Source organism: Gossypium hirsutum, chromosome A02 (assembly GCF_007990345.1).
Source record: "Gossypium hirsutum isolate 1008001.06 chromosome A02, Gossypium_hirsutum_v2.1, whole genome shotgun sequence".
Taxonomy (NCBI): domain Eukaryota; kingdom Viridiplantae; phylum Streptophyta; class Magnoliopsida; order Malvales; family Malvaceae; genus Gossypium; species Gossypium hirsutum.
Window position 1 is genome coordinate 105,263,388 of NC_053425.1, and position 25,526 is coordinate 105,288,913.

A 25,526-nucleotide genomic window follows, 5' to 3' on the forward strand; every position below is an offset into this window, starting at 1 on the left:
AGGTTGAATTGTCTTGGTTGATTAAGATAGGTGAATTATGATCGTTGATCTTATGTTATGTTCTAGTATTAATGTAATTAAATTGTCGGGTATGATATGTCATTTTGGTAAAATTGGAATGGTCATTATGTGTAATTGAGTAAGAATGTTGTGTTTGGTAAAATGGATGCTAGTGAGTTGGTATGTTTAAGTTATTATGAAATATGTGAATATGGTAGTTGTCTATGATTTATTTTAGTGTTTGAATTGTGATGCCAATGAGGGCATATTGGTTAGGCACATAGGTTGAATAATTTTGGCATGTTTGAATATGTTTTAACTATGTGAATGTGTTTGGAAAAGGATTGGTTTGGTGTGCAAGAAATGGTTGATGAATTGGCTTGCATTAAAGGTCATTTTGGATGCATAAGGGTTGCCACACAATCATTAACTCTGATAAAGAAAGATGTGATCTGGGTCATAGTTGATCGGTTGACAAAGTCCGTACATTTTATACCTGTACGTACAAATTATTCACTTGATAAATTGGCAGAGTTGTACTTTTCAGAAATAGTCAGATTGCACGATGTTACATTATTAATAATCTCCGATTGTGATCCAAGGTTTACTTCCAGGTTTTAGGGTAAATTACATGAGGCTCTGGGTACTAAATTAAACTTTAGTGCAACATTTCATCTGCAAACAGATGGTCAGTTAAAATAGGTAATTTAGGTGTTGGAAGACATGATATGTTGTTGTATTCTCAATTTTGAAGGTAGCTGGGAAAAATATCTGTCGTTAGTTGAATTTGCTTATAATAATAGTTATCAATCCAATATTTAAATGACACGATTTGAAGCTTTATACGGACGAAAATATAGAACACCGTTATATTGGTCCAAGTTGAATGAATGCAAGTTAGTTGAAACTGATTTGATTCGTGATACTGAAGACAAAGTTCGTCATTGTAATAGATTAATTTTTCAATGGTGTCGACAACAGTGGTTTGAGGCCACCAATGCTGGCAAGTAAGTTCGTAAATATTATTATTTAATATTTACGAGTCAAATATGGTTTTAAAAGGGTTTTTGATTTGGTAGTTTATGTTTTACAATGATTTATTAGGTCAAGTGGTTTTAAAAAGTGAGGTATCAGGACCTCGTTTCTATAAACCGAGCTATAAATATTTTTATAAATATTTACAGAGTGTCATTAAGGTAATATTAACGTTTCGTTGAAAATTTTTAACGTTTCGATAGTTAATTAATTAAAAAGGACTAAACTGAAAAAGGTGCAAAACTTGCTAAATATAATAGTTAAGTGATTAATAATAAAATAAAGCCATTCAATGGCAAAATTGTAATTTAATTGAAATTAAAATGAAACAAATTGAAAATTTTCTAGACATTTCTTATTGTTTCGGTCTAAACTGCCATAGGAGAGAAAGTTTTAAGCTGGTTCTTCAATTTTTGCTTCTATGAGTTCAATTCTTACCCGTTTCTTGTAATTTTATGATTTTGAGATTGTTACAATTAGGTCCAACTAAACCTTACCTTAGTTTTTGATTTTATTAAAAAATTTTGGAAGTTGCCATTGATAAATATTAGATGTTTTTGATGAATAACATGGATTTAGAGCTTTGATTATGTTGTATGATGATTTTATAAAGTGATTTTCTTAAAGATTGATTTTAGGATCAAATTTTGAAAATATCGAAATACTAGGGTTTGATAGTGAATTTTGGGTTTATTAAGGGCTATACGAAAGCCTAGAATATTTGGATAGATTATTGATTTAAAAAATTAGTTAATTTGATAGATTAACTAATTAAGGGATTAATTGTAAAAATTGTAAAAGTTTAGGGTAATTGTGTAAATTTGAAAAATAAAAGGGTATTAATTGTAAAATAAATTGGAAATGAAATATATGCTAATAAATGAATAATTTTATATTTTAGATTAAGATCCCGTAGATACTCGAGAAAAAGGAAAAATAGCAGAATAGTCTCTAAACTTCTACAATTACTTCAATTCAACCAGGTAAGTTCGTACGGTTAAAATTTAATATTTGTATTAATTTGATGAGTGGTATTATGCATTTATTTTATTGTTGGAAATGAATTATTATTAGAATTATAATATTGAACTGGATATTTGGTGTGAATGGAACGTAGGATTTGAGTACATTCATGATTTGATGTATAATGGTATTGGAAGGAGATATCAAAATTTTACCCAAGTAAGCTGGGGTTCAGCATTGGTTGCGAAATCTCCTATTTTACTTTCTGTTTGGGGTAATTGGGTGGATTAGCTCTTACGAGCTTCTGTTCAGCTCTCACGAGCTTCTGTTCAACTTTCGAGCTTCTGTTCAGCTTTCGAGCTTCTATTGACGATGTACTCTTATCCATAAGTCATTTTTCGAATGGAAAGATTTCAGTAAGGTGATTTATTAAATAAATTTGAAAGACATGTTATTTATTTTTATATTTATTTGAATACGGATGTATTTATCAATAGAAGTTATGAATGACAGGGAATTTGCAGTGAATGATAAGGAATTGATATGAATGATTTTATTTATTTGACTTGTTATAGTAGGTTCAGTAAGATTTTGTTTAACCCGTCGAACTTATTAAGCTTTATTAAGCTTATATGTGTTGTTTAATGTCTTTGTAGATTTTCGAAAGGTTGGACGATCAAATCAGCACTCAAGTCACACTAACCAGCTTATCTCGGTAGTTTTGAAACATTAAATACGATTTATATGGCATATATAGGCTTTTGTACGGACTTAGTCAAAGTTAGCTTATGTAAATATTATGAATAATATTTTGTTTATATAGCGAACATACATATTGGAATGAAATTAAAGTATGATTATGATGTTAGTATAGGTTATATATGTATATATATAATTGAGTTAAAGTGAAATTTGGTAACTTGGTTAGATAAGTTAATTAAGTAAGGTTGTTTACTTGGTTGACATGTTTTTAAGTTATCAATTGAGGTGCCTAAGGGTATATTAGTTGTATGTGGTGATAATACATGTTTAAGACTTAATTTTATCTTGTGTGAATGCATTGCTATGGCTTGTTGATGTGCATTTTGTTGAGGTTAGGTTGATGTCAATTTGGGTGAGAAATGTGGCCTAGAAATGACCTATTTTCGTCCACACAAGTGGAGACACGGGCGTGTGTCTCAACCGTGTGTGACACAGTGCCAGGTGACATGGCCGTGTGTCCCCTGTATCTTCTTAAGAATGCAAGTCAGTATGCTCACACAGCCTAGCATACGGGCGTGTGACTTGGCCGTGTGACCCAAGTCAGCATACTTACACGGGCCGAACACGAGCTTAGACATGGTTGTGTGTCCCTATTTTGAATGCCCACACGGTCTAAGACACGGGCGTGTCTCTTGACTATGTGAGTCACACGGCCTGGCCACATCGCCGTGTGACCCCTGCAATGTTGAAAATTTTAAATATTTCTGAAAAATTCTCTGAGTTTCTAATTTATTCCCGACTTATTTCTAATAAGTATTTCAGGCCTTGAGGGCTCATTTAAGAGGCAATATATATATAATTTTGATTGGTTTTATTATGAATATTGATATGTAATGAAACATTTGAAATTTCTGTCTAATTGATCCGTAAACCTTGTTCATGCTCTATAACCCTGTTCCGGTGATGGATATGGGTTAGGGGTGTTACGATATTATTTGTGAGTGTCTGAAAGTTACATCATATCGTCAGAAATCGTATGCAGATCTGAAAAGAAAAGATATAGAATTTGTTGTTAGCGATCGAGTGTTTTAAAAAGTTTTACCATGGAAAAAGATTTCATGGTTCGGTAGAAAAGGGAAACTGAGTCCAAGGCTTATTAGGTCTTATGAGATTATTGAAAGAATTGGTCCTATAGCTTACAGATTGGCTCTATCTTCTGAACTTGAAAAGATTCACAACGTTTTCAATGTTTCGATACTGAGGCGATATTGACTAGATCCTTTACATGTGATTTTTCCCAGTGACATTGAATTACAACCTTATATGTCTTATTCCAAAGAGTCTATTAAGATTTCAGCTCATGAGGTAAAAGAACTTCGAAATAAACGAGTGTCGTTAGTAAAAGTTTTGTGGCACTGTCACGGTGTCGAGGAAGTTACCTGGGAAACTAATGAATCAATAAATTTGCAATACCCGAACCTATTCTCTGGTAAGAATTTCGAGGATAAAATTTCCTAAGGGAGGAGAGTTGTAACAACCCGTTTTTCTAGTAGTGTCAAAAATAGTGGTATTGGGACCACCATTCCAATGTGTCAGACTACAAATATTAATTATTTAATATCTACAATGTTATTTATTAAATTTTGGATCAAAAATTTTAATCTTTGATTAGTTAATAAAAGAAAATTGATTAAATCGTAAAAAGTGTAAATGTTAATTTTTATTAGTGTTTTAGTGCCAATTGTATATTCAAGTGAAATAGGATGGTTTAGTATGGCAAATAAGGCATATGTAAAGTTAATGGCCGACCATGTGGTTGCTATTTGATTTTTTTAAAGCATAAAATGTTATTAGATTAATATTAAAATAGTGAAAAAAAAAGTAAAGTTTGATTCATCTTCTCCATTCATCATTTTACAAACCCAAAACCATTGTTGAGAACTTAAGGGTTCGATTACCTATTTCCACTTGCATGTAAGTCTATTTTGGGTCATTTTCCGTGAATTTTAATATTTTTGTGATCATTATTAAGACCTCTAGCTAGCTTATGGATTATTTTGTGAAGTTGTGTTAGTTTGAAAATTTTACCATTAAAGATTTTGAAGCTCTTGAATGGTAAATGATTTGATTGGAAGCTTGATGGTGATTTTGAGCTAGTTTGTATAGTATTTTAGTATAATTTATATGATTAGGGGACTATTTTGAAAATAGATTAAATTGGACATAGTTTTCATGGAAAATTTCAGCATGTAAAGATTGTCCTGGGGTGTTATATGAATTCGGCTCATGGGTATGGGGAATAATTGTGAAAATAATATTGTTTTGGTCTTAGGGACCAAATTGATTATAAGGTAAAAGTTTATGGTAAATGTGTAAAATAACATTAAAGGGCCGATTACATGAATTTAATTATTTTAAAAAGTTTGAATTAGTTAATTGAATTAATTATTATATTTAGATCAAGAAACAAGTCCATCGGTTGTTAATCGGGGAAAAAAGAAGGTTATCGAGTAGGCGTTGTTTCATATCAGTAGGTATCGGATCTCGGTAAGTTCATATAATGTAATTTATGGTATAATTAGTTTCTTATTACATATTCATTAAAGTAATTATCGTTATTATGATAATTATTGTTGGTTTGATGAAAGATTAGTTTTGAGATTGAAAAGTATCGGAAATGTATAAGGGGCACGAATGAACTTGGTAAATAGTTGGAATACAAATGACAAGTCATTAGGAAGAAGCAGGCTTTGAGCCAATGTATTTGTATCAAGCCTTAGGCTTAACAGGCTTTGAGCCGATGAATTATTATATCGTGTATTTCGTATTAATAACTTGAGGTCAAGCATATGGTGCGGATTCTCATAAGCTTGATGTGTCAATTAATGTCATATAGTTGACATCTTTGGATATTTCTCTTCCATGTATCCAAAATGATTTATCATTGCTCTTCAGGCCAATTGATTGTTTATATATCATATCATGATTGAATAACATGGTAAATTGATGGTGTGATGATTACAGGTTGAATTGTCTCGGTTGATTGAGATAGGTGAATTATGATCGTTGATCTTATGTTATGTTCTTATATTAATGTAATTAAATAGTCAGGTATGATATGTTTAATTTTACGAACTTACTAAGCTTTGCATGAACTTACCTCGTTTTGATTCTATTTTTGTAGATTTATCGAGATTGTAACATCGATTGAATCAGCTCAAATGATCGCACACTATCCGCTATCTTTTCGATAGTATTTTTGTCATTTTGGAACTGTTAAAAGTGGCATGTAATTAGGGTATCCATGTGTAACACCCCCTAACCCCAAACCGTCGCCGGAACGAGATTATGAGGCATTACCGGACATATTAGACAACTTACGAATAATTTACAATTAATATAACTTTCATAGTATAATATAATAATTAAGTCCCTATATTGGACTCTCGAAGTTCAAACACGTATTAAAAGTAGAACGGGACTTATTCGAGTATTCCGGGAATTTTTTTTATATAAAAAATTTCGGCAGCATTTCTACTTATTTTTACCTAAAACAAATTCAAACCAAAACAACCAACACCAATGTTTCACATTCATATAACTAATATTTATATCATTAACATAATTTTTAACTTAATAACTATCATAGCATCATTCTAAATTGATTAAAAACTTCATTCATTTAACCATTTAAATCTTATAATTCATCCTTCACTACCCAAAGTAATATACATATTCAAGTGACTAAACAACACCTATGTACATGCCACCTTTACCCAAAAGAAAAATATACATCACCAAATTTGTGTTGGAGTCGGGATTGTTCTTGTAACAGCCCGATTTTGGGCCTAGTCGGAACAGTAGTTTTGGGACCACTATTCCGAGGCTAGAGAAAATTATTTTAGTATTATTTTGTGTTATAATATAATTTTATAAGTGCATGTAAATTTTGGTAAGTTAATTTTAGCGGTTTCTAGTCCAATTTCGAAAAAGGACTAAATCGCGTAAAAGGTAAAAGTTGAGTTTTAATACCTAAAGGTGTTAAATTGCCTTGTATTTTAAATTGGGGGTCTTTAAAGTGAAATTAGGCCATTTAAAGAGTGATGGACGGCCATGAGACAAGGAATGAAATGGTCAAACATGTTAGGTAAGTGTTGGGTGACTTATTTGACAAATAAGTAATAAAATAAAGAAAAGAAAATATCATCTTTTCTTCATCTTCTCTCCACCGAAAAAAATGGCAGCAAAGAAAGGGTTTAGAAGCTGGAAACTTTCAGCAAAGAAACTCCCTTTATAGCAAGTGATTTTAATGCTTTTTGTTGATGATTTTTACATTTTTGGAACCCCTAAAGCATGAGCTTTCATATGAGGGGTCTATTTTGCAAAATGATGAAGAGTCTAGGGTTTTGCCATGATAGTAAATGTGTTGTTTGCTGTGTTTTTATGGAGATTATGAGTCCTAGTTGTCTAATAAACAACTTTTGTGAAAGAAATTGCATGAAAACACCTTAAAAATGGCTAGATTGCTAACTTGTAAAATGAGTTGTAAATGTGTGAAATAGTTGAAATTACGAGTTGCTATAGTTATGAAAATGGTTCATCTAGACTCAAGGAGTAAAGAAATGTGATAAAAATTATTTTACGAGCTTAAGGGTAATTTGGTAATTTTGGCAAAATATAGGGGCAAAATTGTAAAAATTGCCCAAGTGTGTCAATGGACTAATTTGATCAGTACATTTTAATAAGTTGAATGTGATATTTTAGATGATGAAAATCGAGATTTGGACCTAGAACGGAAAGAAATCGATTAAGGGATAATTACGTCTTTTTTTTTCACCTTTGTGGTATCGAGGTAAGTTCATGTGTAAATAATGTAGCATAATTGTTATTTTTAAGTTATTGATGTTAAATATATGATATGCTGATTTTTATCATGAAATATATGCTTTGTGGTTATTTTCGAATAAAATGCAAGTTATGTGTATTATCTTTTAAATATAAAGTGCTACCGAGTATTGGTTTCGGTATTTTACGGAAGATGGCAAGGATATGTGTTCGAGGAAAATCCCGTTTGAACCTTAGGAATAGATTAGGATACAAGTGACATGTCACTAGGATGGTTAAGCATCCGAACTCGTTGAGTTGAGTCCGAGTTCACTTATGGATGCGAATGTTCGAACTCGTTGAGTTGAGTCCGAGTTCGTGAGATGTAACTAGGCATCCGAGCTCGTTGAGTTGAGTCCGAGTTCACTTATGGATGCGAACGCCCGAGCTCATTGAGTTGAGTCCGAGTTCACTTATGGGCGGGTTACATGGTAGCTTGGCTACATATGTGGCACTTATGTGCAAACTTTCCATGTATCCGAATTATATTCCGATGTGTTCAATGGGTAAAATTCTACACAAATAGAGGAATACTAGAGATGAAAGGGACGTATTGGTAAATGTTGTGAAATGGATACTTTGAACAGGTATGTACTTAACCCTCGGGTTGAAAACTCGACATAACAACAATATGGTAAGATGGTAAATGAAAATGTGATATGAATGTCTCGGTGATGATTATACAAACGATGTTGTATTAATTTTGTGAACAATGATCATGAATGAGTAATTTAGCCTTGACAGATTTGAGTTACTGCAGCAGTGTAACTTTGAAAATACACTAAAAATAGTGGAAAATGAGTTAGAGGCAGAATAAAATATGAGATTAAAGCTTAATGAGTCTATTTTCACATGAAAGAAATAGGGGAAGAAAAAGAATTCCATATTGTGTGATATTTGAATTCTTGTAAAACAGGGTCTGAATGAATTTGAGATCCCCTGTTCTGACTTTAGAAATTCACCAAAAATTGTACAAAAATTATTAAGAGTCATACCTTACATTCATGGATTCCTTATTGAGTCTATTTTTAGGGGAAATAAACGCCATGGTTGTTGGAATATTTTACAGGGAGAAATTTGGTTTGTAGTGCACAGGGGTCAGAGTGGTCATACCCTGAAACAGGGGAGATTTTAACTAATAAACTGTACTAATTGGCCCAACCAAAAATTCTAGAAAAAAATTAGTAAGTATACATATGAGTCTAGTTTCAAGAGAAATAGACAAGAACATTATTCGGTCTTTTAATATGAAATAATTGAACTTTAGTACAGAAGGGTCAGAACTGTCAGACAGTGAATCAGGGGTAAATTTGAGGAATAAACTGTACTATTTGGCTTAACCAAAAATTCTTAAAATTTAATGGAAGAAAGGAAAATAAGTCTAGTTTCAGGGAAAATTAACGGAACTTAATTCGGAGTTTCATAGCTCCAGATATAAATAATTTAGTGACCATTGCTCAGAAAGATAGCTTGTAGTGAACTTGAGAATATGTTGTAAACATTGATAAAACAAGTTAATGAGTGCTTATTGTTTTCATATGAACTTACTAAGCGAAAGCTTACCCCCCTCTTTTTTCCCATGTTTTCTAGAGTTTCCAGGTTAGCTCGGGTTGGAGGCCGTCAGAGATATTATCACACTGTCAAGCTAACGCTATTGGTGTAGTGATTTCAAGTACTTTGAGCCTATAACATGTATAGGAGTTTAAATATTAGAGTATGTGATATGGCTTTAACCATATGTGTTGGCCTATTTTGATTATGGTGTTGTAAATCTATTTTAATTATGCATGCATGTGCTATGGTATTATGTGATGAGTTTATAATGATTATAGTATGAATGTGGTAAAGATGTGAGTAAAATCTATGATATCTATTACATGTGAAATTGCCATAATCATGACATGTTAGGAATGTTTAAGTACCTAATTTTGTCATGTTGTATGTTATTGTATAAGTATGCGTGTATCTATTGTGAGTGTGACAAAATGGCTTAGAAAATAGCCTTGTATTTGTCCAGGTTTTTGGACACGGGTTTGGGACACGGGCGTGTCCCTAGCACACGGGCGTGTGCTCTATACCCACACTGGCGTATGAAGCCTTGATGCAAGAGATTTTCTAAGTTTTTCATGAGTTCTCGGTTGGGTCCCGAACCACTCCGGATGTATGTTTTGGGCCTCGTAAGCTCGTATATGGGACAGATTGTATGTGAAAATAAAAGTTTTTAATTATTTGAGATTTCATGGCCCTGTTTAGTATGGAAGTGTTAGTAAAAGTCAGGTAGCACCTCGAACCCTGTCCCGGCGTCGGATCGGGCGAGTGGTGTTACAGTTTTGGATGCTGAGCCGGGACACTTGACTTCTACTAACCTGCGCACGGAAATAGCCGTACGCTGAGTATGGATATACTCAGTGGTATTACCATAATTCAAAATATATCATCAATAATAAAAATATAAATATTAAAATACATAACAATTAATTTCTTAAATACTAATTCATACTTTATTTTTATTTTTATTTTCATCATTTCATAATAACAATTCAATTTAATTATTCGTCAATCAATGTATTTTTCACAAACTTGAATTTAAACCACTTATGAACATTTAGCTGATACTTTTCTCTTTCTATCACAATTTCAATTTCTATTCATAATTCAATTTCTTCTTCTTCTTTTTTTATTTTTTTTATTTCAATGCCTTAAATTCAAATTTCAATTTTTCACCCTATTAACGTAACTCGGACTTTGGCGGATACACCGATCCAACCAAACACACCAATATGGCACCAGTGCTTCATCGGATAGTTCGAAGTAATAGTTGACACCCAGTGTCTCATCGGCCTAGCCGAAGTAAAGTTGGTACCTAGTAGCTCATCGAATCTATCCAAAGAAATTTAGCGACACCCAGTGTCTCATCGACTCGAGGTCGAAGCATCCTTGAACACTTCTAATCCTATGGCATGCCAACTATATCCGACTCAGCCCGACTAGTTAATAGGGTATTCAATTCACTTTCTCAATTCTATATCACTTTCAATTCACAATTCAAATCACCATTCATTTTTCAATCAATACACTTTTCAAATAATCACATATTCCATAATTCACTTATTCTATTCAATTTAATTCAATTTGCATCACTTTCATTTTCACTCAATATTCATATCAATTTCACATACTTACCTCAAGTCTTACTTACCATACATAACAATTAAAAATTCAGCAATCAATAATAATTAAAATTCGAATTATAGTAATACACACCGTAATTCTCCCGTTTTAGTCCTCGATGACTTTCTCCTTTCCTTTTGATGCTGATGCTTCAGGTTCTTTGTTTGCTACGAAAATAATAGTAATTTACATTATTATTTACAGCATTAATTATAATAAATAATTAAATTTCTAAACAATTCCTACCTTATTCCCAATTTAATCCTAACTAAACTTAATTATTTTTTTTAATCCAATTCACTCTCTTTTTCTATTCAAATTTTGTCTAAACTTATATTTAACTATAAAGTTTCTTGCATATTTCCCTAATTTTGAAATTTCTTCAATTTAGTCCCTACAACATAAAACTTATAGCCTAGTTTACAATTTAATCCCTTAATCAATTCTAACTTAGAATTCATTCAATTAAATCCCTAATTCCATAATTTGTCCAACATGAACCATATTTGGAAACATATGAACTCTTGAACTATCAACTTAATTTCATCAAAATCTTGTTTCAAAGCTTCCAAAACATCAAGATTAACTAAAAAGGACTTAATTGACTTACCAATTTAACTCCAAGCTTCAAATCCTTAGTTTTCTCTTTTATTTTTCTTTCCCTTTTTCTTTCTCTTTTTCTCCCCTGCTTCCCGTTTTCAATTCTGTTTCTATTCCCTTTTGTTTCTTTATTTCTCTTTTATATTTATTTGCTTTACTTATTTAATTAGCATATATTATAATATATTTATTTTAAATATCTATTTTAACATCATTTACATATTTTACAATTGTACACATATTTAATTCTACATTTGTACCAATAATTTTATTACATTTGTCATTATTTAATTTGTTTCTCAAACAAAAATCTCATAATTTAAAATTTTAATTATTTAATTAACAAATATCTTTTTACTTAAATTATAAGTAATTTAGTATTTAAATTACAAATGTACTAATATAATTTTTACACATGTATATTTTATTACCATATATTTATCAACTATTTAATTTATTTAAAATATAATATTCATTAAATAATCATAATAATTATAAAACCATAATAATAATTTTAATATATATAATACATACATTCAAGAAAAATCTTGATTTTTCTTCCATTTGCCACCTCAATTTATGTAAATGGCTTAATTGCCATTTTGATCCTTTTTATTTTCTATTACTTTAGAATTAAACTTTTACCCCTTTTTCAATTTAGTTCTTTTTGCTAATTATTCTAAATTAAGCTAATTTCACCTAATTAAATCTAATTAGACACACCACTAGGCTCATAAATATTTTTAATAATTATTTTCGAACTTATTTCACTAAGACGGAGGCCCTATAACTCACTTTTCCGGTGCCCATGGATTTTGGGTCATTACACCATGTGTATATATTTTAAACATGCAGTTGTTAAGTAGCTATGGTGGAATGATATCTTGTGATTATCATTTTGATACTTGGCTGGTGTGGTTGGTAATATGTCAATTAATGGTAGCTATCTTTTAGTATTTTGGTAAAATTGAATGGTCATTATGTGTGATTGAGTAAGAATGTTGTGCTTGGTAACATGGATGTTAGTGAGTTGGTATGTTTAAGCTATTATGAAATATGTGAATATGGTAGTTGTCTATGATTTATTTTGGTGTTTGAATTGTGGTGCCAATGAGGGCATATTGGTTAGGCACATAGGTTGACTAATTTTGTCATGTTTTAGGTATGTTTGAATGTGTTTTAACCATGTGAAAGTGTTTGGAAAAGGTTTGGTTTGATGTGCAAGAAATGGTTGATGAATTGGCTTGCATTAAGGGTCATTTTGGATGCACACGGCCTGGGACACAAGCTGCCAGACAATCGTGTGCCACACACGGCCATCACACGGTTGTGTGTCTTATTAATTTTAAGTCCAAGATTTTTCACACAATCACAGTTAGTTAAATGGGCGTGTGGAGTAGCCACACGGGCGTATGGGGTAAGCACACGGCTATGTTCTAAGTGACACGATTTGGGCTCTGTCACACGGCCATATGATCCCTTATTTCCAAAAAAATTCAACTTTTTCATGTTTTTCAGTTTTGATTCAAATTAGTCCCTGGTTGTATCCATAGCTACATCCATACTTCCATCCTAAGAACAATTTAACAATTAGCTAGAGCTTTAAATGTTAACTCAGATATAATATGTAACATATTTAAAGTATATAAATTAAATTTTAAACATGTGTATATCTATCATCTGAAAACGTATCAAAATAAGATTGCATCAATACATCTAATACTCAAGATTATGTTATGTTAAGTTAATAGAATAAAGATTTATTTAATATGATACTGATATATTAAAGCTCCAATAAAAATATTCTAAAATATATGTATAGTTTGGGATGTATCGTTTGAGTTAACCCTATTATAATCTAAATATAAGTAATATAATATATAGTCCCTTGAAATGAGTTTTCGTGACACGTTGGGAACAAGCATTTGAATAGTAATCTCAATCATGGAGACAAAATAACAACTGTCCAAATTTTTGTATCATACATTTATATAATATTATAAAGTTTATAATGTTGTTTGGTGGATTTCTCTTTTCCTTTTCCTTTTTCTTTATGAGGTTTTTCTTTTAACAATTTTATTATAGGTTTTTATCAAAGCTTTACACAATATCTATAATTATTCATAGCCTCTTGCTATCCTATAAATAGCTATCCTATAAATAGGAGAATAATAGGCTTCAGCACACTCGAATCCACATCCTCCTGCATTGACAATAATACTCATACTAATCAAATTAAAACTCATTCAGCAAACCATTAGAGTTATATCAATAATAATCAATCGAGTCAATCATGTTTTTAAATTTCACAAACATTATAAATGAAGCATATTTTTTTAAAAAATCTTAACATTATTGAAAATTTTATAATTATGGATTTAGAACACATTGTTGTGTTTAAAAAGTGATATATAATAAATAATAAAATGTATAGTTTGAAAATAATTAATAATATGTATAATATTAAAATAAAAAATTAGATTAAATTGTATTTTAGGCAAAAATACAAGTCCGAAAAATGAGCTTGAACAAAATGAGTCTGATATTGTATAACTCTTGTCTTATTATTAATTTTGCTACTATTTTAGAAGCATTTGTTTGCTAAGTTTCAACTATTTTAGTATTATTTAAGTATAAAAACTTTTTTTTAATGTATTTTTAATTTGTTGGACTCTCGAAATATGAGAGTAGATGTGGTTTTTCTAAGAGCGTACATTTCTACTTTCGTAATTTAAAAATAAAATATTTTTTTTAGTGGAAAGCACAAAATTAAATATAGTTTAGATTCAACGGTTTAAATTTAACGAGTTAAATGTAATATTTGGTATTTAAATTTAACTTCAACATTTAATTTGGGATCTAAATTTTTTTGTCTCAATTTAATATTTGAGTTTGATTTCAATGTTCACTTTGGTACTAAAATTTTTTCTGAATTTGATATTTGAATATTTTTATCCCAGTTAAGTACCTAAGTTTAACTCCAATGTTTAATTTAGTATCTAAAATTTTCTTTATCCCAATTAAATACCTATTTTTTTATTATAGCACACATGTCAAATATTTATTAGACTACATGAAATTATTTTATTTGATAATCAAATTAAACATCTAAGCTAAGCTTAAGTACTAAATTAATATAAAAATATTTAAAATTAAAACTATATTTAAAAAGAAAAATAAACTGAACAATCGACAAGACAGTAAAACGTGCCACGTCGACAGTTGACTAGGCAAAAACAAAAAATTTCGCTAAATAAAAAAAGTGTAATATTTATATATTTATATATTGAAATTGTGATATTGGCTTATACACATAATGGTAAGACGACACATGTAAGAACATGGTGAGAGCGAGTGCTATGGCAAAGGATAAGACCAAATTCAGAAGACCTTACATGTCGTCGTTCAGCTCCCATCACCATCACAATCTCGTCATAATCGTAACATCGTATCATAATCTCATGCACATGCATCATCTAGTGGCAGAGTCAAAAAAAAATTGAGAATCGAAATTAAATTGTATATTTTTATTATTATTATTTTAATAATTTATATTTTTATAACTTTTAAAAGATTAAATTAGATTTTTATCATTTTCGAAAGATTAAAGTGTAATTTTATCATTAAAATTTAAAATTTTATAAATTATAAAGAGTTCAAATAAAAATTTTCTATTTTAAGAGGACCGAGCCCCTATCAATCCCATAACTCCACCACTGACATCATAACTCATATGACGTAGGATATATTAAAAATGTCTATATATTATCAACAAAATTAAATGATATCATAAAAAGAAATTAAAATTTTAATTTAATTTTTAGTAATGTTTTATCATTTTATGTTTTATCAATAATATATAAAATCGAAAGCTCTCAATAAATCAAATATTAACCCTATTTTTATTTGATTTTTTTTTCAAAATTTTGTGGTTCATAATTCAATTTGACTTCCTTACCAACAAGTTATAAATTCGATAGCAATGTCAGCGGCCATTGTACTATGTATTTGTATCAAGTGGATGGTTTTGGCTAAATCAAATAGTGAGTTTTTGAGCTAGAATTTAATTTGAGTTTTATTGAAATCCGAGTTTAGTTTGAGATTTAAATAATTTGATTAAATTCGATTTTTCAATTTTTGTATTCAAGACCAAATACGATTAAGATTTTTTGTATTTAAATTCTTTACATAATAAAGGTAAAAATATTAGAATTTGACTTGATAAATAACTAAGTTTAATAATTATTAAATCAAATTTAAATATTTTTTTCAAGTCGAACTCAAATTGCTTCTGAATACTAATATCTCATTCATACCCCATATTCATGAGTCGAAATTCGATTATATCCTAAAAATTTTATATTTATTATAAAATATGAAAAAAATTATATTATTAAAAAATTAAATTTAAGAAAAAACAAAAATCTGAATTTGTTGAAACCAATGGGAATGAAAATAAATACTTATGTAGACCACACTAATTGCCGGGCCGACCTGTCGGGCCGTAATTTAAAATGTCTGAATAAGCAGGTAAGCTATGGGATTCCCATGTCCCAAATTTGTCTCCAATTATATGATGATGCAATTTATGTTTATTTAATCCTTAAAATCTCTTCTTCTTCTTTTTTCAGTAATCATCAATGATTGGTGAGAAAATACTTTTATGAATTTGGGGACACAATTCACCTAAACAAGGCATGTATTGCATTATTCATCGAGTTATGATTTTTGGCAACTTGATACTGTTGTTGTAGTGTTGGTCGAAATGCGCTTAATATCTTTTAATTTAAAAGTTGAGGCATGATTTAATATATATATTTTAATGCCACGTAATTTAATTATTTTTATATTGTTGTTAATTAATTATTTCTATTAAAACTTTCATAATATCATTAGTAAAAATAATTAATAACTAAATTATATTTAAAATTATTAAATTATTAACAAGTTTAAGTTTTCATCACTCAACTTTAAAAATTATAAAATTTTCATTTAAATTCCTAAACTATGCATAAATTTCTATTCAAGTCCTTGAATTGTTTGTATGTTTAGGTATTTCACTGTGTTAATTATTATTTTTTAAATACAACTAATAAGTTTTGAAAAATGATTTGACAATGAATATAATAATCGATTTAACATTCAATATCAAAAATCAAAAAAGAAAATTTAGATTTTAAGTGATAAATTTGTAATATTCAAAACTACAACTTTAAGATACAAGTGACAAAAAAAAAATCATATAACAATGATTTTAACAACTCAACAATTATATAACATTTATGAAATTGAATACCCGGAATATAAACTTCTTCCTGATAATTTAGTGATCATAATTAACACAACATTTACATGGATTTTTCTTAAAACACATTTTCTAGCCCATAATCCAGTTGTTTTTTTATTAAAAAAGAAGTCTTATGTATATAACACGTCAAACATTTTATCAAAATAAATAACAAATATAAAAATAAAGAAACCATTGATCTAATTAATGATATTATAAAAAGTACAGGGACGAAACTATGCCAAATTGAAATACACAGGACTAAATCCTACATTGGAGCATAATAGAGAATCAAATTCATAACTTTATCTTACATTTTACAAAGCATAATATTTTATTAACACAAATAATTATATTAAGGGGAAAAAAGGATAACGTAAGAGTTAACTAATAGATAAAGGAAATTAACAGAGAGCATTAAAAAGGATGAATTAAAACAAAAATAATATTATCATAAATGTAATTCAGTGCTGTTCTTCATCTGAAAAGAAAAAACACAAATATGGTATAATTCAAAATAAAACATAAACATTTCCCTTGGGGGAGACACGAAAATCACAAAAAAAAAAAAGACTTTAATCTTCTGCCATTCTATAAAGGGATGAGGATCTAACCATGCATATGAAGAAAGAAGAAGATGCCATGCCTTAACATCATCATCGTGAAGTTGGCATGCTAGGTCCGAGTTCTGCTGCTTTCCGCATTTCTAATCGGGTAAAAATAAGGATGAGCCTGCAAGATTGCATAAAAAAAAATCATCCCATTACTAGGGGTGTTCGATATGACCGGTATTCTTAGATATGTTAATAAAGATAAAGAGGTTTACCATTGCTTCTTTTGCAGTTAGCCTTTCCAAATGATCATATCGAAGCAACTTATCGAGGAAATCGATGGCCTTATGAGAAGAACCAAAATACATGTTAAAGATGGAATACGATACTGTGAGAACGTTGAGAATCGTATAAGAAATTTCTAGTTGTGTACTACCTCAGGTAATGCCAGATGTTGATTCTCAGCATTAATGAACTTTGTCCAAGGTTTGCGACTATGCCTGTATCAAGAAAAAATTATAATACTTCTTAATTGAAATTCATTGTACTTCTGCGCCATCGATCTACAAAGAAAATATATATACCAACCTCCCAACAAGAAATAAAAGATGGGGATCCAATTCGATACCGTACTTATTTAGATAAGCATTTAATTCATCTGTCCCAAGAACCTAATGCAGCAAAAGAGAAAGAAGCTAATTTAGAACCATAGGAATTCTATATCCTCAAATAAGGGCACTTTTAAACACTCAATGAAAAGAGTCTATGCATGACAGAAAAATGGTATTTCTTTTAGGGTAAACTACACCTAAGGTCACTAAACTATTAGTAAGTTTACGTTTTGATCACTCAACTTCAAGAAGTTGCAAAATGATCACTGAATTATTCGAAAGTTTTCATCTAAGTCACTGAACAAGTCACCGGGTGGTTAAGATTTTTTTTTTAAAAGTCCAACTAGCAAGCTCTGAGAGACAATTTGATGATTAGTACGGTGAATTAGTACTCATCAACAAGTAGAAAAATATAACTTAAATCCAAGTTGATCAGACATCAATGTCAAAGATTGGAAAAAAAAAATTGATTGGATTTTGTTTCGTGGATTTATGACATTCAAAGTTGTTTCACAAAAAAATTGAACTTTAGGAGAAAAGGGGAAGGAAAGCATTCAATTGGTGCAAGCAATACGACCAAAGAAGGCTATACAGCAGTGACTTTAACAGCCTATGACTTAAATGAAATTTTTGAATAATTCTGACGTTGAGTGACCAAAACATCAATTTTTGTTTACCATTTCTTTTAAAACAGCACCAAATTTACAAAATGAAGAGGAAGAATCAGCTAGACAAGCCTCAACAATGAAGATGTACATATCGGAATATAGTTGTGCTAAGATCAGTGTTACTTAAAACATCAACAAGTTCATACCTTGGCTATCTTGACTAGTTGATCATAATTATCATGCCCGTAAAAGAATGGCTCCTTCCGGAATATCTGTATAGCACAAACCTCAAAAATAAGAATCTCAAGAAAGACAAATACCCTGGCAATATATCAAATTTCACTCCTCCTCGGCTTAATATGCAAGCAGATCAAGATAAGCACTTGTATCCCATAAAAATGCAGCATCTTCGAATGACCATGAAAAAAAACAGATTCCATTTGCTAGATTGCCAATGACTGAAATTGAGCGCCTGCTCCGGCCTTTCAAAAGACATGCGCAGGTCTACTTGCATAACACCACAAATGTCACAAACACGCGAGAGGAGAATTTGATATATGAGGTGCCAGGGTAAGGATCACAAAAGCCTACCTCTGAAGAAGTGTACTAACGCCTTAAAAAGGTGAAACAATCCAAAGGTAATACTCACCATTCCAGCAAACATACAACCAAGACTCCACAAGTCTAAAGAGTAATCATAGTCTTGCAAATCAACAAGAAGCTCAGGACCTTTAAAATATCTGCAATCCAGAAATGAAATAATAAAGGGGAAAAAAAGGGCCACATTAATTATGGAGGGCAACATTTTAGATATAGAAAAAAACCCTTTATTCTTAAAAAGCACAAGTTGGTTAAAGTGACAAGAATCACAAGTGGCATGCAAACAAATATGAAAGCCACAAAAAGCACCTTTTCTAATACGTAACCCCTGAACTAACCTCGAAGCAACACGAACATTGTATTCTTTCCCTGGATGATAGAACTCAGCAAGGCCCCAATCAATAAGACGAAGTTTACGCTGCTCGTGATCAATCATGACATTATGGGGCTTCACATCTCGGTGCATAATACCTTGTGAGTGGCAATAATCCAATGCCTAAAAATAAAGACTCACGATATTCAAACAAGTGAACCATCTTTTTCTTTCCAAAGAACAGAGGAAAATATCAAAATTTACATTGTAAGATATAATCAATGGAATCGAGAGATAATTAAAATTTTGGAATCCATGGCAAATGAACATGCAGAAACATCAGCTAAATTTCAACGAGCTGTGATTAATCACTAACAGGTTCTGCATGCAATAAATTCATATCACAAAATAGCAATAGTCAACATTAATAGTGACAACAACCTAGTGCAATCTTTCAATCATGACAAGCTCAATAGCCTCCAACAAAGAATTTAAATAATTTTAGACATCAATCAGAACAGGAAATATTTTAGTTGTTAAACTAAAATGAGCATCCCTGACATTGCAGATGTATATTCACACAATTATTCGCAAGCCAACACAACCTATACCTAATAAATACCACAACCAAGTCATCCAGTTGCTTTAAATACTTCGAACCACTACAAGCATGCTCATATAAGATCCTTCAACTCAAATAAAGAGAACTAGAGCAAACTCTGTAGGCAGCTGGTATAATATCGAGAAAGATTCTAACCATTGGTCCATCATCACTCAGATACATTTAAATTTCGGTAGCCCCTCAGTGACCCCTAACCTAAACAGAGCTTTGAATTCAATAATAAAGGAAATGCAATGTTAGGCCTACAGGTATGCATCTTATTTCAACTTAAATTACATTTTCAATAAGCATATATGATTAGAAAAAGGAAGAAGCAATCCATTTACTTGCCTTCAAAAGTTCATAGATATAATATCTAATATCATAATCTGAGAGTGTCGGATAAAGCACTTTAAAATCCGTATTATTCACGTATTCAAATATAAGACTTGGTGTCTTCGATTGCTGATCCCTAACTATATCGAGCAACTTCACAATATTCGGCCCTCCACAAAGATTTTGCAGAATTTTAATCTCCCTCTTAATCTGCATTCCAAACAGTCATTTTCTTTATCATACCAAGTTACACAAATACAGAAACAAAATCAATTGAAGCAAAACAATGCCACCGAGAACGAACCTTCTTCTTCTTTACAGGTTTGAGAATCTTGATAATACATTTCTCATTATCAGTACAATGAACGCCTTCGAACACCTCACTGTATTTCCCTCTTCCAACTTTCCTAACCACCTCGTAATCATCTTGTTCCCTGCTAAAACAGTAAAAAAAATCAAACAATTAAGTTTAACCTAATTTTCAGCAAATATAAAACAAAATTTAAAAAAAAACACTGAAGATTCAAAATTTCACAAGCACCAAAAGAATACGGAGAACAATATTATAATACCCCCATTGGACAATAAGGGACTCGTAATCCCAGTACTCTTTAGGACGAATAACATTGACATCGGCGTAAACCCTAGACTTAGAAGGAAAGCCAGGGTGCCTAATGGCTTTCCCTATCTTTTGCGCCAGGGTTTCGGTTTCTTTCAGCTCCTTCAGCAAAAGCTCTTTCCTCAGCTTTTGTTGCTGCTGCTGCTGTTGCTGTTGAGAAACGGCGGAGTATGATGTTTTGGAGGCGATTCCGCGGAGGAAGGAAAGGGTAGAAGCAAGAGAGGAGGATATTGGTGAAGGGGAGAAGAGGAGAGAGAGGCTGAGACGGGGGCGGTGGTGATGGTGGTGGTGATGGTGATGGTGGTGAAGAGAGATTGTCGTGAAATTCAAGGGCCTTATGGCCATTTACAGCTTTGGCCTCTCACAAAAAGGGAGAGGGAGGAGGCTTTTAGCCGCTAGGCGCTGACCCGTTGACGGATATCTAAAATATTTTTTTCTATTTTTTTTTGGTAAAACTCTAGCAGAGCTCCCGATTTAATCTTGGGTCTACCGACTAAACTATTAGTAAATTTATGTTTTGGTTATTTAAACTTAAAAAGTTACAAAATGATAATTAAATTATTTAAAAAATTTTATTTAAGTTATTAAACTGTTAAAATTATTGTTGTATAGCCTTCTCTATCTACAAAAAGTTAAAATCATTGTTTGTAACTTCAAAAAGTTACAAAAATAATCATTAAATTATTCAAAAAAATTTATTTAAGTCACTAGGTTGTTAAAATTATTATTGTATAGCCTTCTCTGTTCGCAGAAAGTTAAAATCGTTGTTTGTAACTTTTTGAAGTTACAAAATGGTCACTAAACTATTAGAAAGTTTTCATTTAAGTCATTAGGTCATTAAAATCGTTGTTGTATAGCCTTTTCTGTTCGTATCGTCTACACCAATTGAAAGCTTTTCTTCTCTTTCTTTGCTATAGCTTAGTTTTTTTTTCATGAAACAAATTTTAAATATCAAGAATCTACGAATTAAAATCTAAACAATTTTTTTCTCCAATCTTCGACACTTACCATTACATCGGCTTAACGTGAGAATTTTTTTTTCTTTTATTTTATGTGTTTCACAATTTTGCATACAACATAATTATAATAACATGAAAGTTTACATTAAGATATAATACAAAGTCTATAAAAATTATATAATATGAAAAATGTATTACAACATCTTTATTCATGAAGGCTTGTTGCTTGCTGTTTATATCCATGACCCCTTTTTGTATAATTATTTCAAGACAATACCTTGTATGTGAAGTAAGGTATTCTTCTAGTTACAATGGATTTTGTTGAGTTAATTGCACTAAACCATCCTAAACTATAACCATCGTTTTAAATTGGTCCCAAAATTTTTGGAATGTTCTAAATTACATTCCAAACTATCAATGTTATGTCAATCAGATCTTTCCATTATTGAAACCATTAATTTAAATATTAAATTATATGTAAAATCTTATGTGATAGACTTTAAAATGTTGTCACGAAGCTTTTAAAATTAAAAACTAAAGGTAAAGTAAAATTGAAGGAAAGAGAGCGAACATTGTTTCTATAAAAGCTTCGAAAACCTCTAAACCAAAATTTTCACAACATTCATTTTTCTTTAAATTTTTCATTTTAAATTATATAATATAAGATTTGATATTTCATTTAACGATTTTTATTGAAGAAAAAGCAAAAAATAGTTAGAAAAGATTACAGTAAATCTTTTTTTTTAACATTTGGACCAAATTTGAATTTTGAAGTCATCATTATTGGAGATATTTTACCTAAATACCACATCGACCCGAATATTATTAGTCTCATATAGTTAAATGGATGAGGATACTTGTTATTATACCAAAAAGACCTCGTACATCATATTGAACTCGAGAGTTAACTTTTAGTGTTTAATTTGATTTTAGGATTGATTTAATAAAAGTTAAAGTGAATTGCCAAGAATTTTCATCATTTCTGTTAGAATTGTGTGACCCAAATTCTAAGAGATTGCTTGCAAGTCAAGTTAAACAAAAATATATTTTCTTTCTAGAAGATTTAGTATTTATTAGTATAATATATTTAGCATTTATTAGTATAGTTTATTTGACTTACTAATTTAGCCTATAAATAGGCTCCTTTACAATCTTAGAATTAAAAAGGACACCCATTAGATTAGAACTCATAACACATTCAGAGAATTTTGTGTTTACGTTTGAGGGTTCTTTGTTTTTCGGGTTTTCGGGGTTTAGTTTTTATCTCCATCTTTTGTACTCTTCATTCTTTTGCCATTATAGTAAAATTATCTTTGCCCGTGGTTTTTTATCCTCTTTTGAGGGGTTTTTCCACGTTAAATTTGTGTGTTCATCTTCTCAATTTCTTCTACTATTTTTACTTGTTCGTTGCTTATTCGGGACGATCCTAACAAGTGGTATCAGAGCTAGTTTAACTTTCATAGATCAGCCCGGTCAGAGATGGCAGCAACAAGGTTTGAAATTGAGAAGTTCGATGGTGAGACAAATTTCAATCTGTGGCAAGTTCGGATGATGGCAATTCTAGTTCAAAATGGCTTGAAAAAGGTTGTTACAGGGAAAAAGCCTGAGAATCTAAATCAAACAAAATGGGAAGAGCTTGATGAAAAGGCCTTGTCTGCAATCCAATTGTGCCTCGCGAATACAGTATTGCAGGAGGTATTGATGGATAAGACCTCATTCGCCTTGTGGAAAAGGTTAGAAACTCTTTATGCGACTAAGTCTCTGGCTAACCGTTTAGTGTTGAAACAATGTCTATTTACGTTTCGCATGAACGAATGTGAGCTTCTTAAAGATCACATCAGTCAATTCATTACTCTTTTAAATGATTTAAAGAACGTTGAGGTTCATATTGACGATGAAGATCAAGCTATGCTATTATTGTGCTCTTTACCCTCTTCATACAAGTCTTTCAGGGAGACCCTGATTTATGGCAGAGACAAACTCTCGTTCGAAGATGTGAAAGGTCATTTGTTGAGTAGAGACAAACTCGAAAATGAGTTTGATTTGAATAGCAAAGCAGATAGACAAGCTTCCGTTTTGGTAGCATCAAAGAAACGAGACAAAAGGTGTCGCTATTGCAAAAAGTTAGGTCACGTCAAAGCAGATTGTTTTAAACTGCGAAATAAAAGAGCTGCTGAGAGTAACGAGGAAGATGTAGCTGGTGCTAATTTGGTCGATGAAGGCGGTGATGATTTCTTGTTAGTGTCAACGAGCGATAACTCCAAGCTTACGTCTGAGTGGATCCTAGATTCAGGATGTTCTTTCCACATGTGTCCCAATAGAGAATGGTTCTCCACATACAGTTCAGTTGAAGGTGGAGTTGTGCACATGGGAAACGATTCATCTAGTAAAATAATCGGTATTGGTACTGTTAAAATTAGGATACACGATGGGACGATTAGGACACTCTCAGATGTCAGGTATGTACCTGATTTACGAAAGAATCTCATCTCCTTGAGTATTTTAGACTTGAAAGGATGCAGAATCAACATCGAGTCGAGCGACATTAAAGTATCTCGTGGAGCTCTCGTTTTGTTAAAAGGTAAAAGAACCGGCAGTCTTTATATTCTGGAAGGTTCTACAGTGACCGGTGAAATCGGACGTCCCTCGTCCGTTACGGAGTCAAAGTCAACTCATTTGAAGCGGAGGCAACTTGGTCATAGGAGGAAAAAAGGTATGACCGTTTCGTTGAAGAGAGGTTCTCTTTTGGATGCAGGTTTTGAAAAGTTAGGGCACTGTATTCGTGAAAATCAGACCCAGGTTAGTTTTGATTTGGCAGTGCACAAGTCGAAGGCTAGAAGTCTTCCAGCTTCTAAGCATAGATTCGACTCAGTTAATCCCCTGCATAGTTCAAGATAGGCCCGTGGCGGGTTTTGGCAAAGATGGCATTGAAAGAATTCGTGTCAAGGTGGAGATTGTTAGAATTGTGTGACCCAAATTCTAAGAGATTGCTTGCAAGTCAAGTTAAACAAAATATATTTTCTTTCTAGAAGATTTAGTATTTATTAGTATAATATATTTAGCATTTATTAGTATAGTTTATTTGACTTACTAATTTAGCCTATAAATAGGCTCCTTTACAATCTTAGAATTAAAAAGGACACCCATTAGATTAGAACTCATAACACATTCAGAGAATTTTGTGTTTACGTTTGAGGGTTCTTTGTTTTTCGGGTTTTCGGGGTTTAGTTTTTATCTCCATCTTTTGTACTCTTCATTCTTTTGCCATTATAGTAAAATTATCTTTGCCCGTGGTTTTTTATCCTCTTTTGAGGGGTTTTTCCACGTTAAATTTGTGTGTTCATCTTCTCAATTTCTTCTACTATTTCTACTTGTTTGTTGCTTATTCGGGACGATCCTAACAATTTCATTAATAAAAAAAGTTAAGTGGTGATTGTGAATTTGTTTAATTCGTTAAATGCAGTCGTGGTTTTTTCTCGAAATTTAGGGTTGATGTGATAAAAGTTAATTGCTAATATTATTAGCTAATGATGATTTAAAATAATATTTATTTTGGATAATAAAAAATAGATAGTGAGTTTGATAACATTGTAAGTCCTGGGTTTAGAAGTCCATGAAAGACATAATTTGATCCAATACATGAAAGACATAATTTAGGGTGAAGCCTTTTCCCCTAGCCTTCGATT

General features: G+C 31.2%; 1 protein-coding gene across 4 annotated transcripts; it reads right to left on the minus strand.

The window, feature by feature from the left end:
- Positions 1–17,073: 17,073 nt before the first annotated feature.
- On the minus strand, positions 17,074–21,299 carry LOC107944105 (casein kinase II subunit alpha). Of its 4 annotated transcripts, none has more exons than XR_005904602.1 (11): positions 20,835–21,290; positions 20,567–20,699; positions 20,278–20,472; positions 19,351–19,508; positions 19,062–19,152; positions 18,619–18,684; positions 17,782–17,864; positions 17,630–17,693; positions 17,469–17,537; positions 17,257–17,374; positions 17,074–17,123 (listed from the first exon to the last, which is right to left on the minus strand). XR_005904602.1 is itself a non-coding variant. In XM_016877926.2 (10 exons), the coding sequence occupies exons 1-10, from the start codon at positions 21,224–21,226 to the stop codon at positions 17,318–17,320; spliced, it is 1,305 nt and encodes a 434-aa protein (XP_016733415.2). In that variant the 5' UTR covers positions 21,227–21,299; the 3' UTR covers positions 17,074–17,317. The 4 variants fall into 4 exon arrangements, 2 of the variants coding, with proteins under 2 accessions (XP_016733415.2, XP_040936086.1); XR_005904603.1 differs by having other exon boundaries at positions 20,567–20,696; positions 20,835–21,288; XM_016877926.2 differs by having other exon boundaries at positions 17,074–17,374; positions 20,567–20,696; positions 20,835–21,299.
- Positions 21,300–25,526: the final 4,227 nt, after the last annotated feature.